The sequence below is a fragment of the Mustela putorius genome, unplaced genomic scaffold, assembly GCF_011764305.1.
Source record: "Mustela putorius furo isolate JIRA1106 unplaced genomic scaffold, ASM1176430v1.1 tig00000196_pilon_pilon_pilon, whole genome shotgun sequence".
NCBI lineage: Eukaryota > Metazoa > Chordata > Mammalia > Carnivora > Mustelidae > Mustela > Mustela putorius.
This window is the reverse complement of record NW_025421310.1, coordinates 10,509,491-10,532,492: the sequence shown is the minus strand read 5'-3', so window position 1 is coordinate 10,532,492 and position 23,002 is coordinate 10,509,491. Positions and strand designations below refer to the sequence as shown.

Below are 23,002 nucleotides of genomic sequence, written 5' to 3'. Positions count from 1 at the left end.
CTCTGTCAAATAAATAAATAAAATCTTTTAAAAAAAAAAAAATTGAATTTATTTTTATTTGTTAAAAGATTTTATTTGAGGGCGCCTGGGTGGCTCAGTGGGTTAAGCCGCTGCCTTCGGCTCAGGTCGTGATCTCAGGGTCCTGGGATCGAGTCCCGCGTCGGGCTCTCTGCTCAGCAGGGAGCCTGCTTCCTTCTCTCTCTCTCTCTCTGCCTGCCTCTCAGTGTACTTGTAATTTCTCTCTGTCAAATAAATAAATAAAATCTTTAAAAAAAAAAAGATTTTATTTGAGAGAGAGTGATCGAGAGAGAGAGAAGGAGCAGGGGGAGGGAGAAGCAGACTCCCGCTGAACAGGGAGCCCCACGGACCTCCATCCCAGGGCTCAAGGGTCATGACCTGAGCCAGAGGCAGATGCTTAACTGACTGAGCCACCCAGGTGCCCCATGAATTTATTTTTTGTATTTATAAAAAAAACATGTGGTTCACAGTTTAAGAGGCATCAACCTGATGCCTAGTCTCCTAGTTCCCTCTGGAAAACAGTTACCAATTTTCTACTGTTTTTTGTTGTTGTTGTTGTTTGTTCGTTTTAGTTTTAAGTAGGCTCCACACCCAACAAGGGGCTTGAACTCATGACCCTGAGATTAAGAGTCACATGGTCTACCAACCGAGCCAGCCTGGTGCCCCTCAATTACCAACTTTCTTATGTGTCCTTTCAGAGCTTCGTACAAGCTGGTGGAAGCAGACAGAGACATACTCGTTTTCTGGCTCTGCAGACTAGTTTATATTTTTAAAACAGCTTTTTTGAGGGCTAATTGTAATTATATGTGTGCACGTATGTAATGTGCACACCGTGATGAATTTGGACATCTACATACACCTGTGAAGTGATTCCTGCGATCCGGGTAGACGTCTGTCACCTACAAGCTTTCCTTGTGTCCTTTTGGATTTCTAGAGGGGGCGGGTAAGAGCACAAACCTGAGATCTACCCTCTTTAGATTCGGCTCACAGTGGAGGATTGCAAACTGTCAGCACTGTGTTATACAGCAGATCTCGACCACTTAAAGTCAGCTTTTCTCAGTGGGTTGCTTTTTTCATGGGTCAACGTATCTTGTCATTTATACCAGGGCAAAAAGCCCTCTGTCCTTTCTCATGGCTGCAAAATATTCCCAGTGTGAATGCCTCCATTTCTTAAAGCCCCTATTATGGGCCAGATGGGGTGCTTCTGACCTTTGTGGGTGCCCATTTTAAATTGAGACAGAACTACCAATTGCCCCTCCCCAAACCATCTGGTTTCTCACTAGTTTGTGGGTGTGCATCTCCCTGCATGCATAGAGGCACGGCGGGACACGGTCATCTCCATTCGAGCAGGAACACCTCTGGAGCGTTTGGAACAGTGTGCTGGGGGCAGCTGTGAGAAGTGCTGTGACAGGGACCGGAAGGTCCCGTCTTGACTTGATAGTCATGGTGTGCCTCGGGAACGAGGGACAAGAAAGCGAGGCGTTTGCTCCTGATGCCCCTCATTTTTTTCCATCAGATGCAGGTCACGGGCTTCTGAAGTTAATCAGGAACCTGGGCTCGAGACTCCCCTCAGCCTATCCTTGGCTGTGACCTCAGGCTCTTGCCTCCCTACCTGTAGAAGGAAGATGATAAAACTGCCATCCTCATGGCCGGAGTTTAAAAGGGAAACGCTAAACATAGTGTTTAGGAAATACCTTTATTACTGCTTTCCCAAGAGTGACCCTTTTGCAAATGAAGTGATCCGGACTGGCTGACGACCCGCCAGGTTATTACTGAGAACCTTGAGGACCTCACTAGGATATCAGGAGGCAGCTTCAGAGGCCCAGTGGACCCTGAAGGTGGTAAATATGCAATTCATTTGTTTGAAAAATATTGATTGGATGCTTGCCAGGGGCTGGGAATGCCACCTTGGAAAGATGGGCATGGTCATGCCCTCCGTATTTGGCAGGAAGCGGCCAGGTGCCTCACCTTTCAGACAGTCTTTCCTATCTGTCAGGGGAGGCTCTAAGAGAGTGACCTTGAAGGGCCCTTGTGAGAATTTAGTAACTTCCCCCCAGAGTCTAATGTGGGTCAGGCTGTTCCCCCTGATGGCTGTCCTCCAGTAGGAACTCAGGAGTCCCGCTGCTTTGGTTCAATAACCAACCCCTTCCTTGTGGGGTCTTTGGTCTCCAGCTGGGAACAGAGCGTGGGCATGAGAGGGCACGAGACTTGTACCTGCCTAGGACCAGAAGGGATGCTCCTGACATCAGGATGCCTGTGCTTTTGCTCTCCCTGGTGAGAACGAAATCCTCCCAGTCTCCTCTAGGGGAAACTGGGACAGGTGGTGTTCTGGTGTGCCCTGGAAGGGGAAACGGGGTGTTGTACACATCACACCACTTCTGGAGAGGTATGGAGGGCATTCGAGGGGGATGTGCACTCGGACCTAGAGTGCTCCGTGCTGCCCTTTTGGGACATCACTATGAACAAGCTAGACCTGGTCCTTGTCCTTACAAAGCTCACAGGCTAATGTGGGAGCCACGGACAATTACAAATCACGATGAGAAAGTTCAAGGAAGAATATATAGAGCCTGGAGAGCACGGATCAGGCAGATGGTTTGTTTTTTTAAAAGATTTATTTAATTTTATTTCAGAGAGAGAGTGCTGGGGAGGAGGAAGGGAGAGAATGAGCACAGTGGGGGAGGGGCAGAGGGAGAGGGAGAAGTGGACTCCCCGCTGAGCAGAGAGCCTGACCTGGGGCTCCATCCCAGGACCCTGAGATCATGACCTGAGATAAAGACAGACACTCAACCGACTGAGCCACCCAGGCATCTCCAGATAGATTTGTTTTTTTTTTTTTAAACCATTATTTTTTAACTGTGGAACCAAAAACCAAAAAATCTACAAGACAGAGATCTCTTTACTCCCATTTTGTCATGTAAAGCATTCTTATTTGTCTGTGTTGCCTTTGTGTTCTTGTCTACATCCAACCTGTATGTACTCCCAGTTTGCCCTTCTAATAAATTCAGTCAGCTTGGTTAAACAGGGTTATTTGGAAAAGACATGTCTACGTCAGGGTAGGCTGGGATGGGCTACAATAACAACTTCTAAACTGCAGGGACTTGAAATAGCAAAGGTGGGTTTCCTCCCTCCTGCTGCATAGAGGGTCAGCTTGGAGCTGCTGCCGATAGATCTTAAATATTGCCGGCAGCACGGGAAATGCGCAGAGGGCTCTGGTCTCGCACTAGTAATTAAATGCTTCAGACTGAATTCACATGTCACTTTGCTCATATGTCACTGGCCAGAATTAATCACATGGCCCTACTGGACCATAATGGGGTCTGGAAGTGCAGTCCTTTTCATTGCTGGGCAAAGTGGAGTTAGAAATGTACGGCAGATAGCACTCATGAGCATCGAAACACTTTAAATATTTTGTTTTAACCAAGAGCATTTAAACATTCATCTCTTCTCTTTATGTAGGACCAGGACCTTTTCTTTTAAGTCTTTCTCTCCCATTTATCATACAACATCATAATGCTGTATAAACTACATCCACAAAGCACAAGTCATTTATCATTTCCAGTGTTCTGTCTTTATCTTTTCTTTCTTTCTTTTTTAAAGATTTATTAATTGGTGTGCCTGGTGGGGCTCAGTTGGTTAAGCATCCCAGCTTGAATTTTGCCCCTCCTGCCACTGGGTCTCACAAGTTCTCAGTCTCTCTCTAAAGTCAATAAATCCTGCTGGAAGTGGAGGAGGGGCAGAGGGAGAGAGAATCTCAAGCAGACTCCCCGCTGAGCTTAGAACCTGACCTGGGGCTCAATCCTGTGACCCGTGAGATCATGACCTGAATCTAAATCAAGAGTCAGATGCTCGGGGCGCCTGGGTGGCTCAGTGGGTTAAGCCGCTGCCTTCGGCTCAGGTCATGATCTCAGGGTCCTGGGATCGAGTCCCGCATCGGGCTCTCTGCTCAGCAGGGAGCCTGCTTCCCTCTCTGCCTGCCTCTCCGACTACTTGTGATTTCTCTCTGTCAAATAAATAAATAAAATCTTTAAAAAAAAAAAAAAAGAGTCAGATGCTCAACCAACTGAGCCACCCCAGCGCCCCTCTTTTGTCATTTTTCTTTTTAAGTAACTCACTTTTATTTCTCCAATGCAGGCAACCTGCTTACCATATAAACAACTCTCTTGAATTAATATTTCAGTGGTTTGATAGGATTAAGTTATTAACTTAAAGCAACTGGCATAAACAGGTTTGGTAACAAACCGCTACTTTGCAGGAAGCGTACAGCACCACAGATGCGAGCAGAATGGCTTAGTCATATCAGCCTGCCAGCCTGGGCAGCAGGTTCCACAGATGAAATGGGCAGCCGTCTTTCAGACTGGCACACTGGGTAAGCCGGTTGGCTCAGAGGGCTGTACTGTAGTATGACTTAGAATTCCGGCCTACATTTGTTTTTAAAAGGTTTTATTTATTTATTTGACAGAGAGAGATCACAAGTAGGCAGAGAGGCAGGCAGAGAGAGAGAGGAGGAAGCCGGCTCCCTGCTGAGCAGAGAGCCCGATGCGGGACTCGATCCCAGGACCCCGAGATCATGACCTGAGCCGAAGGCAGCGGCTTAACCCACTGAGGCACCCAGGCGCCCCCGGCCTACATTTTTATTTTGCATTCTGGGATGTTTTCATTTTGCTCTCACTGGAGTGTATCCTGGCACAACTTTCTCTGCTTAGATGATCCTGGAAATTCCTATCCACATGTGTGTCCTGATGGGAGCTGAAGGATGATGGAGAGCAGGAAGGATGTGGAAGAGATGGGTCTGGATAGAGCAGCAGGGGTCCCACACAAGCATTAGGGGAAGTTTGTGTCAAATTCTAAGGGGATTGGGAAGCCACTGGAGTATTTTGATTAGCGAAGGGAGAGACATGGTGGCAAGAGTTAGGAGGGTGTTATCTAGGCAAGAGATTGTGAAATCCTGGACCAAAGAGAATGGTGAGAAATGAGGACTTAGGGAAATTAAGGATGCTTCTGTCCCCATGGTTCTGTTTCCTTGCTGCTGCAGGTGGTCCGTTGTTCTGACATGGGTGATTGTCAGGGGTCTGGAGGTAACTGCTGGTATCTAACTTGTGGTCTGGGTCCAGAGCACACAGACTCCATTTGGTCACAATCCAAGTCGGATTTGGAACTCAAGCCTGGGCAGGCGGCTTTGTGGGTGAGGCAAACAAGGACTGGAAATACATTGTGGCTCGGGGGTTCACCTGTTTCACGGGCCACCCCTCCTTCTCATTTGCTAGTTGTTCTCAGGGCTCTCACCGCTAAAGGGATGGCGTAACCTGGTCCCTGTCTACAAACCTACTCTTTGTAGACTCAGTGTCTCCTTGACTGGAGATGGAAGACTCCTGAAGTTGCATCTCCAGCCTCTCCTATCCACATTGCTTAGTCAACATCTCAAAATTGACATATCACAGAAGAAGGGATTTCCACCTGCCCCCAGAGTCAGCTCCCTGATAGCCTGTAATAGGCAAACACCTTGGCCTCATCCTTCCTTCCTCTTTCTCTCGCTCTCTACACAAGTCCTTTGGGCTCCCTCTTGAATTGTGCAAATGATCACCTCCACTGTGGCCACCCTGCCTGCCGTCCATCCCGTCTTATGCCTCCTGTCTGGATTATTGGCACAGTCTTCTCTCTACCCTTCTTTCATTCCTCCCCTTCCATCTGATTTTCAACATCGCAGCCAGGGGAATCCTTTAGAAAAGATGTATTTCAAAGATTATTTTTCAGTAGGCAACGTTTGCATACGGAGAAAATTCCAAATAGTCCGAGAGAGTAAATTGAGTTCCTTTCCATGCTGGTGACCCCATTCCCTCAGTCTGCTGCCTTCTCTCCTCAGAGGCAACTGTGGGTCCCACCTGTTTCCGTAGACTTGCAGAGATACTGTGTGCATGTTTCTGTGCATTCTATGAACGATCTGTTTAAGAACAAGTGAGTCTATCCCACTCCCTTGTTGAAAACCTTCCGAAGGTTCTCCAGCAAAGAGATTAAAATTCAAATTCCAACCTAAGGCCATAGGACTCTGCTTATGGGCCCTGCCTGGCACCTCCCCATATCTACCACTCTCCTCTACCCTCAATCCACTCCAGCCATGCTCACTTCCCTTACTCTCTTTCCACTCTCAGGATTTGTGCCCTTGCTCTTCCCTCATCGTAGGACTCTTCCAGCCCAAATAGAATCACAGGCTGCCTAAAGGTCACTTCCTTGACTCCTCATGGCCACCATGCCCTCCTCCTATGTATTTGCACTATTTTTAACACTTATCCCAAAGTGTGATTATTTGTCTTCTCCAGTGGATCTTGGGCTCCTTGAGGGACCCAGTCTCTTTTGGTCATCACGGTATACTCACTGCCCACAGAGAATGGAAATAATAGTACTAATAATGATTTTTAGAAGTTTTTATTTTAATCACCTGGTGTTTATCACAATGACTTTGTTGTTGTTGTTGTTTAAAGAAAAAGTTAGGGGCGCCTGGGTGGCTTAGTGGGTTGGGCCTCTGCCTTCAGCTCAGGTCATGATCTTGGGGTCCTGGGATGGAGGACCTGGGATCAAGGGTCCTGGGAATCTCTGCGGGGAGCCTGTACCCCTCCCCCCGCGCCTGCCTCCCTGCATACTTGTGACCTCTGTCTGTTAAAATATTTAAAAGAAAAGAAAAGAAAAAGTTAACATTTAACGGGCGCCTGGGAGGCTCAGTCGTTAAGCGTCTGGCTTGGACTCAGGTCCTGAATCCAGGGTCCTAGGATCGAGCCCCACATCGGGCTCCCTGCTTAGTGGGAAGCCTGCTTCTCCCTCTCCCGCTCCTCCTGCTTGTGTTCCCTCTCTCGTTGTGTCTCTCTAACAAAGTCTTTAAATAGAAAAGAAAAAGTTAACATTTAAGTCGTTACCATGCTGAGTACCAATCCTACTACTTTAACTCATTTAATCCTCATAACCACTTCACGGTTACTCACTGTCCACGATTCAAACAAGCAAATTTAAGCAAGAAATGTTATACAACTTCTAGTAAGTGAATACGCAGGCATGCAACAGTTGAGTGAATGAGTAAATCAATGAACCGCCTCAAGAAGCCGGCGTCAGGAAGCGGGAGGAGGTACCTTGTCCGGCGGGCGGGGCCTGGGGTACAGGCGCCAACGGGCACACAGCAATGACTGGCGGCTGCCTTGGGATGCCTGGCCCCGCCCATGCCGCGCAAGGGCCGCTGGGATTTGTGGTCTCCGGTCCACCTAGCCACGTCACGGCGTCCAAACACTAAGTCCTCCTCTGGTGCAAGGTACGATCTCTATCCCCAAACTTCTAGGTAGGCTCCTTTACTCCCAGACCCCTATTCCTTATTCCTCCTCTTTCTGAGGTCCGTTGGTGTAGTCTCCCGGCTCCGCGGGTCCCGCTCTCAAGGTAGGGTCTCTCGGTGTTCTATCTTCCCAGCCCGTAGCCAACTTGGTATCGTCTTCTACGTTCACCAATCCCCCCGCACCCTTCGGTATGGCCTCTCCCGCCACACCCCCCTGAAGCTGCTGCGCGCAAGTCCCCTCAGTTTCTCCCCCTGTAGCTCGAGCCGCCCAGAGTATGTTCCAATGGCCGTGTTCCCCGCCCCACACACCCTCTCCGTTTCCTGAGGCTCCCCCGGCCCTGTTTTGGTACAGCCCGGCCACGCCCCCTCGCGGACGCTCTTGGTACGCGCCGCGCTCCCCCGCTCGCCGCAGTGGTTTGGCCGCGGCGACCCCTCTTCGGCGGCGCGTCCCCTGCGCTTGGTACAGCCCTGCCCGTCTCCCCCGAAGCCGCGCGCCCGCGCCCCTCAGTCCGTGGAGCCTGCAGCCCCCCGTGTGGCCCGTGGCAACCCCCAGCCCACTCGGCCCGTGCCCGCCATGGTCCGTCCGCGCCGCGCTCCGCACCGCTCCGGCGCTGGGGGCCCCCTCGGGGGTCGCGGTCGCCCCCCGCGGCCCCTCACAGTGCGCGCTGCCCGCTCGCGCTCCTGGCCGGCCAGCCCTCGCGGCCCGCAGCCGCCGCGGATCCGGGCCCGCTCGGCCCCTCCCATGGTGAGCCCCCCGCCTTTTTTCCAGAGCCTTCCACGGCCCCGCCCCCGCCGGCCCCTCCCCCGGGCTCGGGTCTTTGTCCGCGGCCCCCTCCTTTCTGGGGTCTCCGGGTGGCCCTAGGGGTGGTCCCGAGTGGGATCGGGTTCCCCCGTGGAACCCCCCGGGTGGTACGCGCCGTGCTCTCCCCTTTGTTGCGCGTTTGGGCTGGGGTGGCGGGGGTGGGGTACGGGGGCGGGGAGGGCTCAAATTACTGCTGACTCCGCGTCCCGATTTAAACGCGGGGTGGGGGGCGGGCGAGCGGCGTGCCCGCTTGTTTTTCTAATTGGAAAGTTGGGTCTCTCTTCGGGCAGGAAATCTGGAAATGGTGGGGGGTCTGAGGGGCCGCGGTGAGAGGGGTCCGCGTCTTAAACTCGCGTGCCCAGGTGTTGTACTTGGGGGTGTTCATCTCCGGGCCCGCGCGGGTCCGCACGGAGCCCGTGGCGTGTGCGCCCAGGATTTGCACGGCCGCCCAGATAAGGGATGCCCTTACGGAGTGCAGCAAGCCCCAACATAAACATCTGGCTTTGCAAGTACATTAACTACACACGCTTCCCCAGACCCAAATTACGTACGCAAAAATGTTCAGGCGTACTTGGAATAATAGTAAAACTGCACATCCTGGCGTGAAACGCACGCCCAGATGTGCGTTTTGCCCTAGGCTGGCTCTGGAGTTCGCTGCTTCCCTCCACTGCCCCGTCGTTGTGCATGACAGGTCGCTGTGGCGGCCCCACACGAGCCTTAAAGAGGCTTCCTGGGATCTTCAATGTAGATATCAAGTCTCTGAACACCTCCCACAACTTAAACATATCCCTCCCCTTCACTGGCTCGCCCCCGAGTTCAGCAGTCTCATTTAGTTGTCAGGAGCGTTTCTGGGATCTTGAAATGTGCATGGTAAGGCTTTCGATCTCCGGAGTAGGAAACAGGCTTCCATGTAAACAATTTACATATCAGAGGCAAAGGCAAATTTTGCACACACTTGCCCAGCTGGGAGAGTTGCTCTGGGATTGCAGTTAAGCCTAGCCTCTTACTGTCCTCCACTTTGATGGGCTCCCCTGCTTGTTGCAAGTAGACCTGAGCTTTTGGGTAAGTGTTCCTGGTGTGTGTACGTCCTAGACCAAAACATTTTTCAGGTGCTGCGGGGTCAGCTCACCCTCCCAGACAAAGCAGACTTTAAACACTTGAGCCTGCAGTTTACTCGGCCCTGGGTCCTTGAGCGCATTTTCCAGGATCCGCAAAGGCCTTTCGGCTCTGTGCTCTGAGCAGCTGTTGTTAGACTCTCTCTACCCCACCTGTGGCACCTGCAAACCCAGGGCTTCAGCACCTGTCCTGCATCTCAGACGCCACCCGGCCCGGGACACACACCAGCACGTTCCTACAGCGGGATGCTCTTTGGTTTTCTTCCTAGCTTGATACCCTTGCCCAAATTCCTGTATCACCTTCCCGGATCAAGGTCATGCTGGCTCAGGTTTTTCTGTTTACTTTTGAAGCCCCCATGAAATACTTTTCCTGCCTGTCCTTCTGGGACTGGAGACATCTGTGTGCTTTGTAGGAAATGCGGAGGGTGTCCATCAGTAGTACCATGAAAAGTAACAATTGTTACTTCTTTTGCTGCTTGGAGGCATTTACGAGGGAGGTTTTCGGGGCTTGCTTGCTGCCAGCCTGTTCCAGAGCCTTCCCTTGTTTGCTTTGAGATGTTTTTAGTTTACAAAAAAAAAAAAAGATAGCTGGTAGAGTGCCCTGGGAAGAGTAGAATGTGGAGCTTTCTTTGGCTTTATTGCTGGAACGTTCTTCTGGTGTTTGGCAAATGCTCTCGAGATGTTTGAGACCCTCCAGGTGGTGGTACACTGCCTCTTCCAGAAGTGTCCCCGCCTCCCTGGATGGCTCTGTGTGCTTTATCTCCTCCCCCCTGAGGTCAGCCTGGTGTGGTTGCAGCATGGAGTCTGCAGGGCAGGAGGGCCTGTGACCCCCTGAAAGGCTTGGCGGGAGCTAGAGGGGGAGGGTCCGGACTTGGCTTGAGGGCCACCGCAGAGCTTTGGGAGAATTTTGCGGGGGGAGGGGGTTGCGTCGTTGCAAACCAGTGCGCCAGGCAGCTAGCCACGGTGCGGGCTGGCCTTTGTGTGGTGGGGACTCCGAGGAGGCCTTGGGCCCCCAGAGCGTTGTTCTCTGAGTTGGATCGGGACAGAGGGACTAAGAATTGGCTTAGGCCAGGGGCTTGAGTGGATGGCATCTCCTGAAGGGGGTGGGAGGGCGTTCAAGGCCGAGTGCACAGCTGGAGCGAAGTCTGGAGGAGGAAGCAGACCAGTGTGGAGGTGCCAAGGAGGGTCTTGGGGGCTCGGGTTCTGGAGTAGCGTTAGGAAAAGCACGTGGAGGTCAGCTGCTTGGGGTCTTGACCCCTGGGAACGGGGTTTGGATGTGGTTCTGGGAGTTGCCAAGCAGGGGATTTGGGTCTGAACGTTGTGAGGTATGTTGGTGGGGGATAGCCTGCCTATGGGTCCCTCAGCCTCAGTTTCCTTGCTCCCCTGTGCTGCAGCAAGGTGCTCGGGTGTTCGGCGCCTTGGGTCCCATTGGGCCTTCCTCACCTGGTCTTGCCCTCGGGGGCCTGGCTGTAGGTGAGCACCGGCTCAGCAACAAGCTGCTGGCCTGGAGCGGCGTCCTCGAGTGGCAGGAGGTGAGCTGTGGCCGGTCTCCTGTGAGTCCCTGCAGGGGCTGAGGGCTGGCCTCTGTGGGTGGGGCAGGCTGGGGCATCTGGGTTGTGTCCAGTGACCCCTCCTGCTCCCACGACAGAAGCGCCGACCCTACTCAGACTCCACCGCGAAACTGAAGCGGGCCCTCCCTTGCCAGGCCTACGTGAACCAGGGCGAGAACCTGTGAGTAGAGGCGGGCATACGGGTGTCAGGGTGGGGGCGGCAGGCAGGCGGCCGGGGTGGGGGCTCCCCTGACTCTCTGCCCCCCGCAGGGAGACTGACCAGTGGCCCCAGAAGCTGATCATGCAGCTCATCCCGCAGCAGCTGCTGGTAAGACCTGCCTCCGGTCCCCTGCAGCCCCCCCCCCAGCAACCCCCTGCTCCTCCCACCCCCTGCAGTGACCCAGAGGTCCCCTTGTTGCCCACAGACCACCCTGGGCCCCCTGTTCCGCAACTCCCAGCTGGCGCAGTTCCACTTCACCAACAGAGACTGCGACTCCCTCAAGGGGCTTTGCCGCGTGATGGGCAATGGCTTCGTGAGTAGGGGGTTGGGGCCCCTCCTGAGTGCATGAGGACCTGGCACAGCGGGAGGCGGGGGCCTGGAGGGCACGCTCTCTCCGTGGCATCTCGTCCCTCTGGAAGTGGTGGGGTCTCAGGTAGAGCAGCATCTGCGGGACCACCCTGGCTGGGGCGGCTGGGGGCTGCGGTATGGGGCGGAATGTTCTGTGCGGAGGCTCCTTCCTCCTCTGGCAAACAGGGCTAGTGCCTGGGTTCCTTCTGTGGGGCTGTTATGAGGAGTAAGTCTGTGCATAGTGCTTGGGGCAGTGATTTGCGTGGGTGGCAAGGGCCCGCTGGCCGTGAGCTGGGGAGACCATGGTGCTGGGCCATCAGGAAGTCAATCTCAGTCTGGTCTCTGCAGGCCCTGGGGTCTGGGCCTCATCTCATCTGCCCCTGGTTTCGGCAGAGTGGTTCAGTTGTGGAAGGGGACAGGTGCCAGTACGGGATACGTGCAAGGAGAGTAGGTTGCCCAGGACACCATGGGGCTGAGCTCTGGGGTCCCCTCCAGTCCCTGGTCCCTTTTGGGACCAGCACCTCTCCAGCCCCGTCCTGTCTTCAGGTCCTGTCATGACCCTCTGTGTCCAGGCAGTTCCTGTTCCATCAGGGGCTGGACAGACTGGTACAGTGTTGACTCTTGGGGAAGAGACTGGTCCCCTTAATTCACCACTTTGTGGAGGGCCTGCTCTGTGCGTGGCCAGCAAGGCCCTCAGGCTGTAGGGAAGGCCATTGACTGCACACCTCCTGTGCCCCCGGCCTCCCATGTCTGGTCCTACTAGTAGTTCTGGGAGGACCCACTGCACACAGGTCCAGAAGGTACGGGGGACAAGTTCCCTGAGCAGGTGGCCCCTACGCAACAAGAGACGGCCGGACAGCCTGGGGAATTCTCTGAAGTGCATGCCCCTTCGGTCCTGACAGCCGCCACCGAGGGCTCTGTCAGACTCCTGGTTTCCCAAGTCCCACCGAGGAGGCACTAGGATCTCATGTGACAAATGTTTATGTGGCGTGGACTGTGGAGGCTACTGTGAGGCCATTTTACAGATGGGAAAACTGAGGTCCAGGAACACGAGGTGATTGGCGTCAGGTGACAAAGCTGGGAATAAGCAGAGCTGGGTTTGTGCTTAGGGCCTTCTTGGAGGCTGTTCTGGCCCTGCTGGCAAAGGCGGGTCCTGCTCTAAGGGATGGGACTGGCATTAAGAGGGGGATTTGAGTGGGAGATGGAGCCCCAACCCCAGATTCACCAGGTGGGGGAGACACCAAAGCACACGCTCGGAGGGGCATCTGGCCCCTTGGGCTGCCCCAGGGCCCCTGATCTCCTGCTCCCATCCCCCAGGCGGGGTGTATGCTCTTCCCCCACATCTCCCCCTGCGAGGTGCGCGTGCTTATGCTGCTGTACTCATCCAAGAAGAAGATCTTCATGGGCCTCATCCCCTACGACCAGAGCGGCTTTGTCAACGCCATCCGGCAGGTCATCACCACGCGCAAACAGGTGTGCCGTGGCGCCCAGGCCAGCCCTCAGGTCCCCAGGCAGCGAGCGGGTTGGTGAGGCTGGGTCGGTGAGGCCTCGAGAGCATGGGGCCTGATGGGGGCAGCTCCTGCCAGGAGGGACACCCGCATGGAGCGGGGCACAGGCAGGCTAGCAGGGAGTGCTACATGTGGCTGGAAGGCTCTGGAGGGTGATGTGTGTCCTGGCTCATCCCTTACAAGTTGCTTGTGAATAATATCTGTCTTGCTCCTTGTGTTCTGGCTGTGCAGCAAATTATAGGGCTGTTTAGTTCTTAGAGGCCGACTTGTAGGCTTGGTACCCCAGGTTGAGCATCAGAGACTGGTTCCAGGGCGTTCAGGAGTCGTGGGAGGTCTGTGAGCAGGCGGATGGCAGGGCCAGCACCGGGGAGTCCTATGGGGCTGCCAACAGCCTGGAGGCTGAGGAGCCAGGAAGGAAGCTGGAGTGAGGCTCATGGACGGCTGGGAGGCTGCCCAGAGGCCTCCTCTGGGGTGCTTCTGGTTACCAGGCCCCCTTTTCTGCTTCCACAGGCCGTGGGCCCTGGCGGTGTCGCAGGTCCGGTTCAGATCGTCAACAATAAGTTCCTGGCATGGAGCGGTGTCATGGAGTGGCAGGAGGTGAGTCTGGGGTGGGGGGTCCTGGGTGACCTCGAGACCAGTGCGTCCTTCCAGACTGGGGTGCCTCCCCACTCCTGATGTCACCCTCTGTCCTCTCCCCAAAAGCCCAGGCCTGAGCCCAACAGTCGGTCCAAGCGGTGGCTGCCCTCGCACGTCTACGTGAACCAAGGGGAGATCCTGTGAGTGGGGGGCAGGGGGGGCCGGGAGGCCAAGGCAGGGTCCTGGTGAGACCCAGCTTCCTGACCCTCATCCCCTTGGGGCCCCCCACAGGAGGACCGAGCAGTGGCCGAGGAAGTTGTACATGCAGCTCATCCCGCAGCAGCTACTGGTGAGTATGAAGCAGGGGTCCTCAGGCTGGCCACTGTCCTTCCCCAGGGAGGGGACCCTGGGGTTGCCAGACAGAGAACATTCCAAAGTGCAAGTGCACGGAGGCTGGCCACCGTGACGAGCACAGGCAGATGGACGCAGATAGTGGCTGGGGTTGGGGGTCCACATAGGACCCATCTGAGGTTGTAAGTCAATGCCGCCACAGTGTGTGGACCGCACAGAGGCAGGGCTTCCGGGTCACGGAGCTGCCCTGGCTGGCCCGCAGACCACCCTGGTGCCGCTGTTCCGGAACTCACGCCTGGTGCAGTTCCACTTCACGAAGGACCTGGAGACGCTGAAGAGCCTGTGTCGGATCATGGACAATGGCTTCGTGAGTGTGGCGCGGGGCTGCGGGGCCAGGAGATGAGCGACAGGGATCGTTTCTCCACACCAGCTGGGGGGGGCGTCATGGTGGTCCTGGTGGCCGTAGGCTGGCCTTGTGTCTGGACGCGTGCTGGCTCCTAGTCCATGGACTTCCCTGGGGCTCTGCGGTCCTGACCCTACTTTACAGATGGGGAAACTGAGGCCCAGAGGCAGGCCCCGGGTTCACTCAGAGCGTGGAAGGGCAATACCACGGAGCGTAGACCCGGTACTCCCAGGTTCCTGCTCTCCCTGGGGATAGGGAGCCACTGGCCTGCAGGTTTATTAGTGAAAACTCGAGGCTCCCCCAGACCCCTTGCCAGGCAGGGAGGTCTGTCTGCTTCCAGCCGGGGCCCTCAGAGCACTGGGTTCTCTGCCAGTGGGCCTTGGCCTCACTTTCTCCAGCAGCGAGGGGAGGCAGGTATCCTCCAGGGCTAAGGAAAGTGCCGCGGTCACTGCGTTCTTATGGGTGTTGCTGCACCTGGCCAGCGTCTGTCCCACAGCTGAACGGATCGCCGCTGGATGAGGGTCTCTGCCAGCCAGCTGTGGGTTTCTTCCACATTCAAGAGTTTGCCTTCTTTTGACCCTCATGCTCTGCTGCGGGCTCCGGTCGGTGCACTCAGGAAGGGCTTCCACCGGCCACCGCTGCTGCAGCTGTCCCCCGAAGGGGCGCCAGGGGCCTGTGAACCCTCTGGCTCCGTTTGATCACCTGCGAGGTGGGGGTGGGGACCCCGGGCCAGGAGGAGCAGGGGTCGGTGTAACAGCTGGAGCCCTTGGTCCGCTCCCCAAGCTGGCAATGCGGTGGCCACGGTTGGCTGTGTCCCTGCCTGTGGAGGGCTCACGGGGCTTTGGCCACTCTGGGGCTGCATGTGGGGGACTGTAGGGTTGGGCTTCGGGGGGCTGGCAGGGCCTGTGCATCTCATGTGGTGGCTGTCCGTCAAGGTCAAGGCCACCCTATGCGCTTGCTGCCAGTGGGGTGCTTGACCATGGGCACTGCCAACTTCATGGCCCCTTGATGCAGAGTCCGTGAGTCCCCGAGTGGGAATGACACCAGGGCTGTGAGAATAGCCATCAGGATGCTTTGGCACAAGGCGGCCTGTGTGGGTGGGAGTGTCCGTGCCTGGCCAGACGCCCATACCCTGCTGCGCCCCCCAGGCCGGCTGCGTGCACTTCTCCTACAAGGTGTCGTGCGAGGTGCGCGTGCTCATGCTGCTGTACTCGTCGGAGAAAAAGATCTTCATCGGCCTCATCCCCCACGACCAGAGCAACTTCGTCAACGGCATCCGGCGCGTCATCGCCAACCAGCAGCAGGTCCTGCAGCGGAACCTGGAGCAGGAGCAGCAGCAGCGCGGGGTGAGGCCAGGCTCCCTGCCCCCCAGCCCCCCACCTCCCCTGCCCCCTAGCACCGTCCCTGCTTCTGACACTGCCTCCCTGCCTTCCTCCCTGCAGATGGGGGGGTAGTGGCCACTCCCAGGCTGGGCCCCTCCAGGAGTCACAGACGAGGCCCCTGCTGAAACTGGTGAGTGGCACTCAGCTCTGGGGGGGTATAGGAAGTTCAAACTCTGGGGGAGTTTAGGAAGCCAGAGTGGGGCCCTCCCTGGCCTTGAGACCAGAGCAGAGAGGCAGGTTCAATCCCGCTGGTCCCAGGATGTGATGGAGCTGCAGTTTCACAGCCGTAAGCCGTGGGGTGCCCGGGCCAGCCCCTCCCACGCTCCTCCTGCCCGCAGGTCAGATGTCTCTGAGCAGGGGCCCCTGGGGATGGCAGCTGCCCAGCGAGATGGAGGACCATGGCCGGAGAGGTCTCCAAGGACGGTCCCCACCCCTGTACGTGCCCCCAATAAAAGTCTTTTAAAAGCCCCTGGCTACCAGGCTCTGTGTCCAGATGCCTCGGGAGTTGGGTGGGGGGTCAAGCCCAGCCCATCCCCAGGTTTGAGTCTTTCAGTTGCGGGGGGCTGGGAATGTGCGTTTCTCACGGATTTCCGAGGGAGGCCACCTCTGACATCAGTCACCCGAGCCAGGATGGAGCCGCGTACTTCATGGAGCTGCCCTCAGTGGCTGGTCAGTCCCTGGTGAGCCGTGGCCAGTGGCCTGTCCTCCTTGGAGCTGGCCGGCCATGTTTTGGGACCTGGTCTGCTTGCCTCTGCCCCTGTGGATCCACCAGGCTGCACCTGGCTGGCAGCACACACAGGCTGGGGCCCAGACAGTAGCAGGACCCCCCCCCCACTCCCCACGTCCAGGCCACCCCCCTGAGGTCAAGTCCAGGATACAGTTTCTCACCAAACGGGGGTCCAGCACTTGTCTTCAGGGTCCCATCGCTTGAGCCTCAGCTGGCTCTGTATCTGGACAGCCGCAGGCAGGGAAGAGCTCCCTCCACCCCCTTGGGGGTTCCCCAGTCTAGGATGCCCACGACCATGGGTCTGAGAAGCCTACCCTCTGTGGGGAGGCCAGCAGCCTCGTGCTCCCAGACCTGCCTGTCCTGAGCAGACCACCCTCCTCCCCAGCACAGTGCTGCTCAAGTGTAAAGAAAAACAGGATTTATTGGGGGTGAAGTGAAGGTAGGGGAAGGGGCAAGGACTGGTGGGGAGCGCTCAGCCCTCTGAGAACTGGGTATACAGGCGCTCGAGCGTGGGCTCCACATTCAGCCGGAACGGGATCTCCAGGATTGCCGAGAATCCTTCTGCCAGGGTCGGAGCCTCGAACTGCTTTCTGGTGCCAGGGGGTGCAGGGGGGCTGTGAGACCGGGCCCAGCGCCCTGATGCCCCCCCCCCGCCCCCACCTCCTGGGGCCTCCCTGCAGGGAGGCTGCTTACCTGTAGCCGTACATGACCACGTCTGACACAGGGGCATGGGAGGAGCCCGTCATCTCTCGGAACTACGGGAGGCAGGGGAGCCGGGGTCACAGGGGCGGCCTGGGAACTGGGGGGATAGAGGGGAACGTGACAGCAGGGGCGCAGTCCGGCTCACCCGGTTGTTGTGGCGAGCCTGCTCCAGGGTGGCCGTGAAGAGGAAGCAGCGGCAGGGGACCCCCGCATCTTGGGCACACTTAATGTACCTGTTGGGGCCGGGAAGGTGGCAGGCTGGTCAGGGGCCCTGACCACCCCTCCCCCTACCCAGAGGCCACCCTGGCACCCCCCCGTACCTGGCCCGGCTCAGAGGGTCTGGGTTGGTGTTGTCAATCACGACCCGTTTCCTTTGCTTTAGAGCGTTCTCACACAGGGTCACACAGCGCTGCCACGAGCCCAGCGTGTCCTAGGGTACAAGAGGCAACCCTAAGTGGGGGGGCAGGGATACAGCAGGACAAGGGTGTGGGGAGACCTTGCAGGAGGGAGGACGGCAGAGGTGCAGGGGAAGCAGGGAGCTGGTGAGGAGCTCACAGTCGGCGGGGGGGGCAGGCAGGGGTGGAAGGACCTCGGGGCCCCTGCCCACAGCCTGGGGGTGCAGTGGCTCACCCTGTTCACGTGGACGTAGCCTGCAGACACGAGGTGCTCCTGGAGGAAGGTGGACTTGCCAGCTGTGAAGCAGAGGCAGGGTCAGGGTCAGGGGGGGCCTGAGCACCCAGAGCCGGGCTGGGGCCTCTGCATGTCAGGAGTCAGGGTGTCTCACCCCCAGGAAATCCCACGGCGACCACCACTTCAGGGTCGGAGCTCAAGAGGGAGCTGGACTCAGGGAGGTAGAGCGGCCCCGAGGGGGAGACGGTTCTCTGGGAGAGGTGGACACAATGAGTGTGACCCCCTCCTCATCCCCCGCACCCCCCACTCTTGTTCCTAGAACCTCACCGGATCAAAGGTGGGGAGCACAAAGCTGGCGATGGGCCAATTCAGAAAGAACTCCTCTGGTGTGGCGAAGGGCAGGCCAAGGTTGAGTGCGAACTGGGTGAGGATTGGGGATGGGGGCACAGACGTTAGAGAAAGTGGGGATACACCTCCTGGCGAGAAGGGGACAGGGGCCTCACCAGACGGTCTGCGCAAGAGAAGTCTTTCTTCTTCCGCCCAGGGGCCCAGTTGGCTGGGCGCCCAGCTGCATCTGAAAAACAGGAGACACACCCCCATGTCACCAGCGACCTTGGGGACAGAAGTCCCTGGCCCTGGGGGATCCACACTCAACCCAGCCCTGGGTCCTTACCTCCCACGAAGACACTGTCCCTGATGGAGATGGGCATATCCTCGTTGGCCTGGGAGGGACAAGTGAGAAGCCCGTGGGCATTGAGGACGCCACTCCCGCGTCTGTTCCCCTAGAATACTAAAGGGTGCCCTGTGTCAGGACCCCACCCTCCTTCACTGCCACCACCTGAATCCTGGACTGTTCATCCAGGCGGCTGGGCTCTGGGCTTCCGCCCTCACCCATCTGTTCCTTACTCAGCCACCAGAGGGTGCCAGTTCCTATTTCCTGAGCTTCCTTCCCTCCCAACCCTCCTGAGCACCCTTTGCTCCTGCGCTGGTAAAAGGGAAGCCCTTTACATGAGGCCCCCCTCAGTCTCTCACCTGCCAGCTCTCTGACCTCACGCCCCAGCCTCATCTCAGACCTCATGGTCCCGGAACAGAACACACTAGTCACAGCCCTGCTTCAGGACCTTTATACTCGCAGCTACTCCGGACCTAAACCGCTCTTCCTAGCTATGCACGTGGCTTCCTCCCTCCCCAGCTGCAGACCTCCGGGGGCACCTGGGAAAGGCATGACCTGCCCACCGTAGGTAAATCCTGACATCCCTTGCTTCACCCCTCCTGCTAGCTCACACACCGGTCTCTGCATCCACAGCCTGCACCCTTACGGGTACGCGAGCACCCAGCACATCTGTTCTGTACACTGACCTTCAGCTCAAAAACCTGTCGCGCTTCAGAGCAAATGCACACACAGAAGAACGCATGAACGTGTGATCTGCTGCCCACCCACTCAGATCTTCAGGGTTCAGGAGCCCCACCCTCATATACCCACAGATGGGGACAGGAGGAAAAGAGGAGGCAAAGACCAGGGAAGGAGATGGGAGGGAGAGAAGGGAAGAGGCCAAACACCAGAGACATGCAGGGGGAGCCTGGGCTGAGTTAGGGAAGAGGGGAGCCAGGGGGAGGCCACCGCTCACCTGCTCCTGCAGATGGTCCCACATGCCAACCACCGGCTTCCGGTACAAGCCGGCGTGCGTGGCCACCAGCACCTGTAGGCGGAAATCAGACACCATCCCGGGCTCATTCCTGTAATCCTTCGAGGGCATGTGGGTGCCAGGAATGCTGCCCCGATCCTCACCAACCCAGAGAGCTCCCGGTGCCTGGGAACCTACCATTTATACGGGGTTTCTGTTAGCAGAACCACCCAGGGCCTCTGGTTGCTCCCAGGGTCCCCAACCCTCCCCCTCCCCCTGGATTTTGTACCTTCTCCCTGGGTCTCTGTTTCTTCCTCTCTGCCCCTCCCTCTAGGTCCGCATCCCCCCACCTCCATGGCCCTCATACTCCCCTGCAGCCACACCTGAAAGGGGAGCCCCAGTTTCTCCACCACAGCCTCCACTTTAGCCTTGAACTCCTCTGCCGGCAGCTTCCCACGCCCAATGGCCATCTGGTTGGTGAAGATCACCAGCTGGGGAGCACAGCAAAGTCACTTGGTGCCCTCCTCACCAGGGCCCCGGCCTGCCCTGTGATCTGGTCACCGCACACAGAAGCACACACACCTTGTAGCCCTCGGCATCCAGTTCCCGGAGCTTCCGCGGAATCTCGAGATACAAGATCCTAGAGCGGATGGGAAAGCAGAAGGGTGACCTGGAGCCCCATGGAGTGGGGAGGGGGGTGTCAGCCTCACTCTCACTGCCCACCTTGTTCTGCCTCTTCTCACCTCCAGTCACTGGGGCCAGTGGGAAAGACCTTCCCAGAGCGTGTGGTGATGAGGGTCCCGTCCAGATCAAAGCCAGCCACCTGACGTCAGCAAGAAAAAAGGAACATCAACCCTGTTATGCCTCCGATCGCTGGACTCACAGGCTGCGTCATGTCACTCCTGCAAGGTAGAGACGTTACCACTCACCTGTCACCCAAGGGGAAACTGAGTCACAGAGCGCCCGCACATCTTACGGAAAGAAGGTCCATGGCAAAGATGGGTCCCTGCCCCTCCCAGAGTGCACAGCCTGAGATCTACACTGTACCCTCTCCTACTCCTTCAAAGCCCCAGGGCTGGCAGTTTTAAAATGGGGTTCACGTCCTACCCAACCATCTCCTCTGGCCTCCACCTCAGAAGGCCGACTGGGAAAATAAAAACAGGAGTGAAATTGCTTAGGTGCTAACCCCGCCTCGAGGAGGCTCCACGAGCTTTTCACAGGCTCATCAGTTTACTGGTGAGACCAGTGGGGCTCGGAGCGGGTGGCCTGGGGCCCCATGAGCTCGAGGCTCGGTGTTCCCTCCTGTGGTTTCAGTGGGTCAGGCAGGGGCTGACAGACATCCATTTCCCCAAGGCTTACAACATCGCCTGAATTTGTCATCAGGTTTGCTTCACAGAAAAGCAGAAGCTAAGAGAGGCTGAAGGACCGGGGCGGGGGGGGGGGGGGTGTAGGGGGGTGGGTTGGGGACACTCTGTGTGGCTCCCTCAGCCTCACCTTGCCGCGGGGTTTCACCCCAGGTGCAGTAAACACCAGCAGCTTCTCGAACTTCTCCCAGCCCGGGGATGACTTTCGCATCCGCTTTTTCTGTGGCTCAACATCCTGTGCCACATCTGGAGCCACCGGAGGGGTGCGGGGCGGAGTGTCCTGCTGGGATTCAGGTGTGCGGGCCTCTTCCCAGCGCAGGGTTAGCGGGTGGAGGCCGTTGACCAAATACAGTGTGTCCCCCAACCTCAGAGAGCCTTCTGACCCCGGAGCCAGCTCCTGGGTCCCAGCAGTTGAGGGGTTAATTCCCAGCTGCAGAGGTAGAGGGAGGAGCTGGGATTGACTGCATCCCAAACCAACAGCCCCTCTGATTCAAACCCCCACTTTAAGGACTACCTTTCCCTACCTGCCAATCAGACTGGTAAGCCCCGCCTTTCCACTGTATACCACCAATCAGGGATGAGTGAAAGTTACAGTTTCCAGTTTTACCACTTTATTTTTTTTTAAATATTTTATTTATTTAGTTGACAGACAAGAGATTACAAGCGGGCAGAGAGGCAGGCAGAGAGAGGGGAGGAAGCAGGCTCCCCGCTGAGCAGAGAGCCCGATGCGGGGCTCGATCCCGGAACTCTGAGATCATGACCTGAGCCCAAGGCAGCGGCTTAACCCACTGAGCCACCCAGGCGCCCCAAGTCTTATCCACGTTAAATGTGGATGGATACCCGCTGAAGCGGCAGCTTTACGTGATCATCTCTACTCGCCACACCTGCTCCCCTCCAAACCAGGTCTTTCCAATGGGCCTGCTGAGTTGCCATTCCTCCCCAACGCCACCCCGACTTTGCCGAGGAACTGGTACCTGTTTCACTGCCACAGTCTTGGTCCCGGGGTCTGCGACCAGCTCCACTGAGGGTTGAGAGTGTGGAGTCAGAATGTGCATCCTTGTGCGAGTGCCTTCTCCACTACTGGGAGCATGGCCAGCTTCAGGCCATGCGATGGGGACGCTACATCCCACTCGGGAGGGAAAGCAGTTTATTTCCAAACGGGATCGGCTGTCTCCTTGACATGCAGTAATCAGAGGCCTCAGGATTGCCTGTGAGGCGGTTCTTGCCTAGGGGCAGGGCGGGCATTTTTCTGTATAGAACTGGCTTCTCCTTGATGACTCCGTACGGCTAGGTGCAGGTCCTCGGCTTCGCCCATTATCCCCCACCCTGCTTAGCAACAAGTACTTTTAGGATAGGCTCTCTCCTTGGGAAGGGTCGTGACCTGACTCAAACCTTCCGGTGACCTGAGAGCATCCTCTGATAACTGTCTCGGGATTGGCTCCACCCCTCCCCCCTAAGGGCTCTGGCTAGTTCCAGATCAGGCACAGCATTTCTCTTTCTATGCTCCCCAAAGGGCACCTACCAACTTCAGGACTAGCTACACCGCGCAATCCAGCCCAGTGGCCAAGCAGCTCCCTTTTACTGGACTGGCTGTCCCCTTTTCCCCAAGACCGAGTTCCCGCGCCAGCAGCGGGCCACACCCCCCACAGCTCCGGCCCCGCCCACCTTGGTTTCTGGAGCACTTCCGGTCGGTAACCTGGGTCAAGGGTCCCCGGCCCAGGACAAGGACTTGTCTATCCGAGGGCAGGAAGATAGGGGGCGCGCCCCCAGGGGGACTCTCCAGCCACAGGCGGCCCTGGGCCTCCACCTCAGCCATCCCGGGCGCCAGCCTGAAGGGAAACAGGTAAACAGGTTTGAGTGGCAGGTCGCTCTCAAATTGCTACAGGAAGTCCCGCCTCCTCTCGCCCCCCGCCCCAGCCAGAAATTTCCCTTCTTCCGCTAAAGGATCCGGAAATCCCACCCTCTCGCCTGCCGCCGGCTCGCGCCGTTTCCCAGGCGACGACGCCCCGCTCAGTCCCGCTGCGAACCCGACCCTAACATTCCAGGGCAAAAGCCAAGAAGCTCGCGCGCACCCCTGACTCGGTCCCACGCTCACCGTCCCGACCGGGGCTCACTTGCCACTTGCGACCAGGGAATTCCTGCCCGAGGCGCTCTGCCCGCAGCTCCGCCGGCTGCTTTCTCTGTTTCTCGGCGGACGGAAATGACTCGCCCTCCGGAATTGGGGAAGGGCCTTGGCTCCTCCCACGACAGAAGCCCCGCCCCACGACTGCGGCTTAGCGCTCTGACCTTCATCTCTCCTGCAGCAATGAGAGGCTCCGACCAGTAGGGGGTGTGGGTCCTCTGTTCACAGATTTTCCTCTTTACACCTTGAA

The 23,002-nt window shown here is 57.2% G+C and overlaps 2 protein-coding genes across 9 annotated transcripts; one reads left to right on the top strand and one right to left on the bottom strand.

Annotated features, from left to right (window-relative positions):
* Window positions 1-7,232: 7,232 nt before the first annotated feature.
* Window positions 7,233-16,050, top strand: PTOV1 (PTOV1 extended AT-hook containing adaptor protein). Of its 3 annotated transcripts, none has more exons than XM_045077008.1 (13): window positions 7,233-7,309; window positions 10,639-10,776; window positions 10,893-10,975; window positions 11,065-11,122; window positions 11,220-11,327; window positions 12,680-12,835; window positions 13,381-13,467; window positions 13,573-13,646; window positions 13,738-13,795; window positions 14,060-14,164; window positions 15,349-15,546; window positions 15,643-15,712; window positions 15,921-16,050. In XM_045077008.1, exons 4-12 carry the CDS (start codon window positions 11,096-11,098, stop codon window positions 15,652-15,654), a joined length of 825 nt encoding a protein of 274 aa, XP_044932943.1. In that variant the 5' UTR covers window positions 7,233-7,309; window positions 10,639-10,776; window positions 10,893-10,975; window positions 11,065-11,095; the 3' UTR covers window positions 15,655-15,712; window positions 15,921-16,050. The 3 variants fall into 3 exon arrangements, with proteins under 3 accessions (XP_044932943.1, XP_012919317.1, XP_012919315.1); XM_013063861.2 differs by lacking the exon at window positions 7,233-7,309 and adding an exon at window positions 7,498-8,072; XM_013063863.2 differs by lacking the exons at window positions 7,233-7,309; window positions 12,680-12,835 and adding an exon at window positions 7,489-8,072.
* Window positions 16,051-16,710: 660 nt separating this feature from the next.
* On the bottom strand, window positions 16,711-22,886 carry LOC101688810 (polynucleotide kinase 3'-phosphatase). Of its 6 annotated transcripts, XM_045077001.1 has the most exons (17): window positions 22,726-22,886; window positions 22,296-22,459; window positions 21,605-21,651; window positions 20,761-21,060; window positions 20,010-20,089; window positions 19,849-19,906; window positions 19,650-19,757; window positions 19,270-19,341; window positions 18,315-18,363; window positions 18,145-18,215; window positions 17,969-18,061; window positions 17,796-17,892; window positions 17,642-17,703; window positions 17,332-17,441; window positions 17,157-17,244; window positions 17,003-17,064; window positions 16,711-16,899 (listed from the first exon to the last, which is right to left on the bottom strand). In XM_045077001.1, the coding sequence occupies exons 2-17, from the start codon at window positions 22,444-22,446 to the stop codon at window positions 16,782-16,784; spliced, it is 1,566 nt and encodes a 521-aa protein (XP_044932936.1). In that variant the 5' UTR covers window positions 22,447-22,459; window positions 22,726-22,886; the 3' UTR covers window positions 16,711-16,781. The 6 variants fall into 6 exon arrangements, with proteins under 6 accessions (XP_044932936.1, XP_044932935.1, XP_044932937.1 ...); XM_045077000.1 differs by lacking the exon at window positions 17,157-17,244 and having other exon boundaries at window positions 17,003-17,108; XM_045077002.1 differs by lacking the exon at window positions 17,157-17,244 and having other exon boundaries at window positions 17,003-17,108; window positions 22,745-22,831.
* Between the last annotated feature and the right edge of the window lie 116 nt (window positions 22,887-23,002).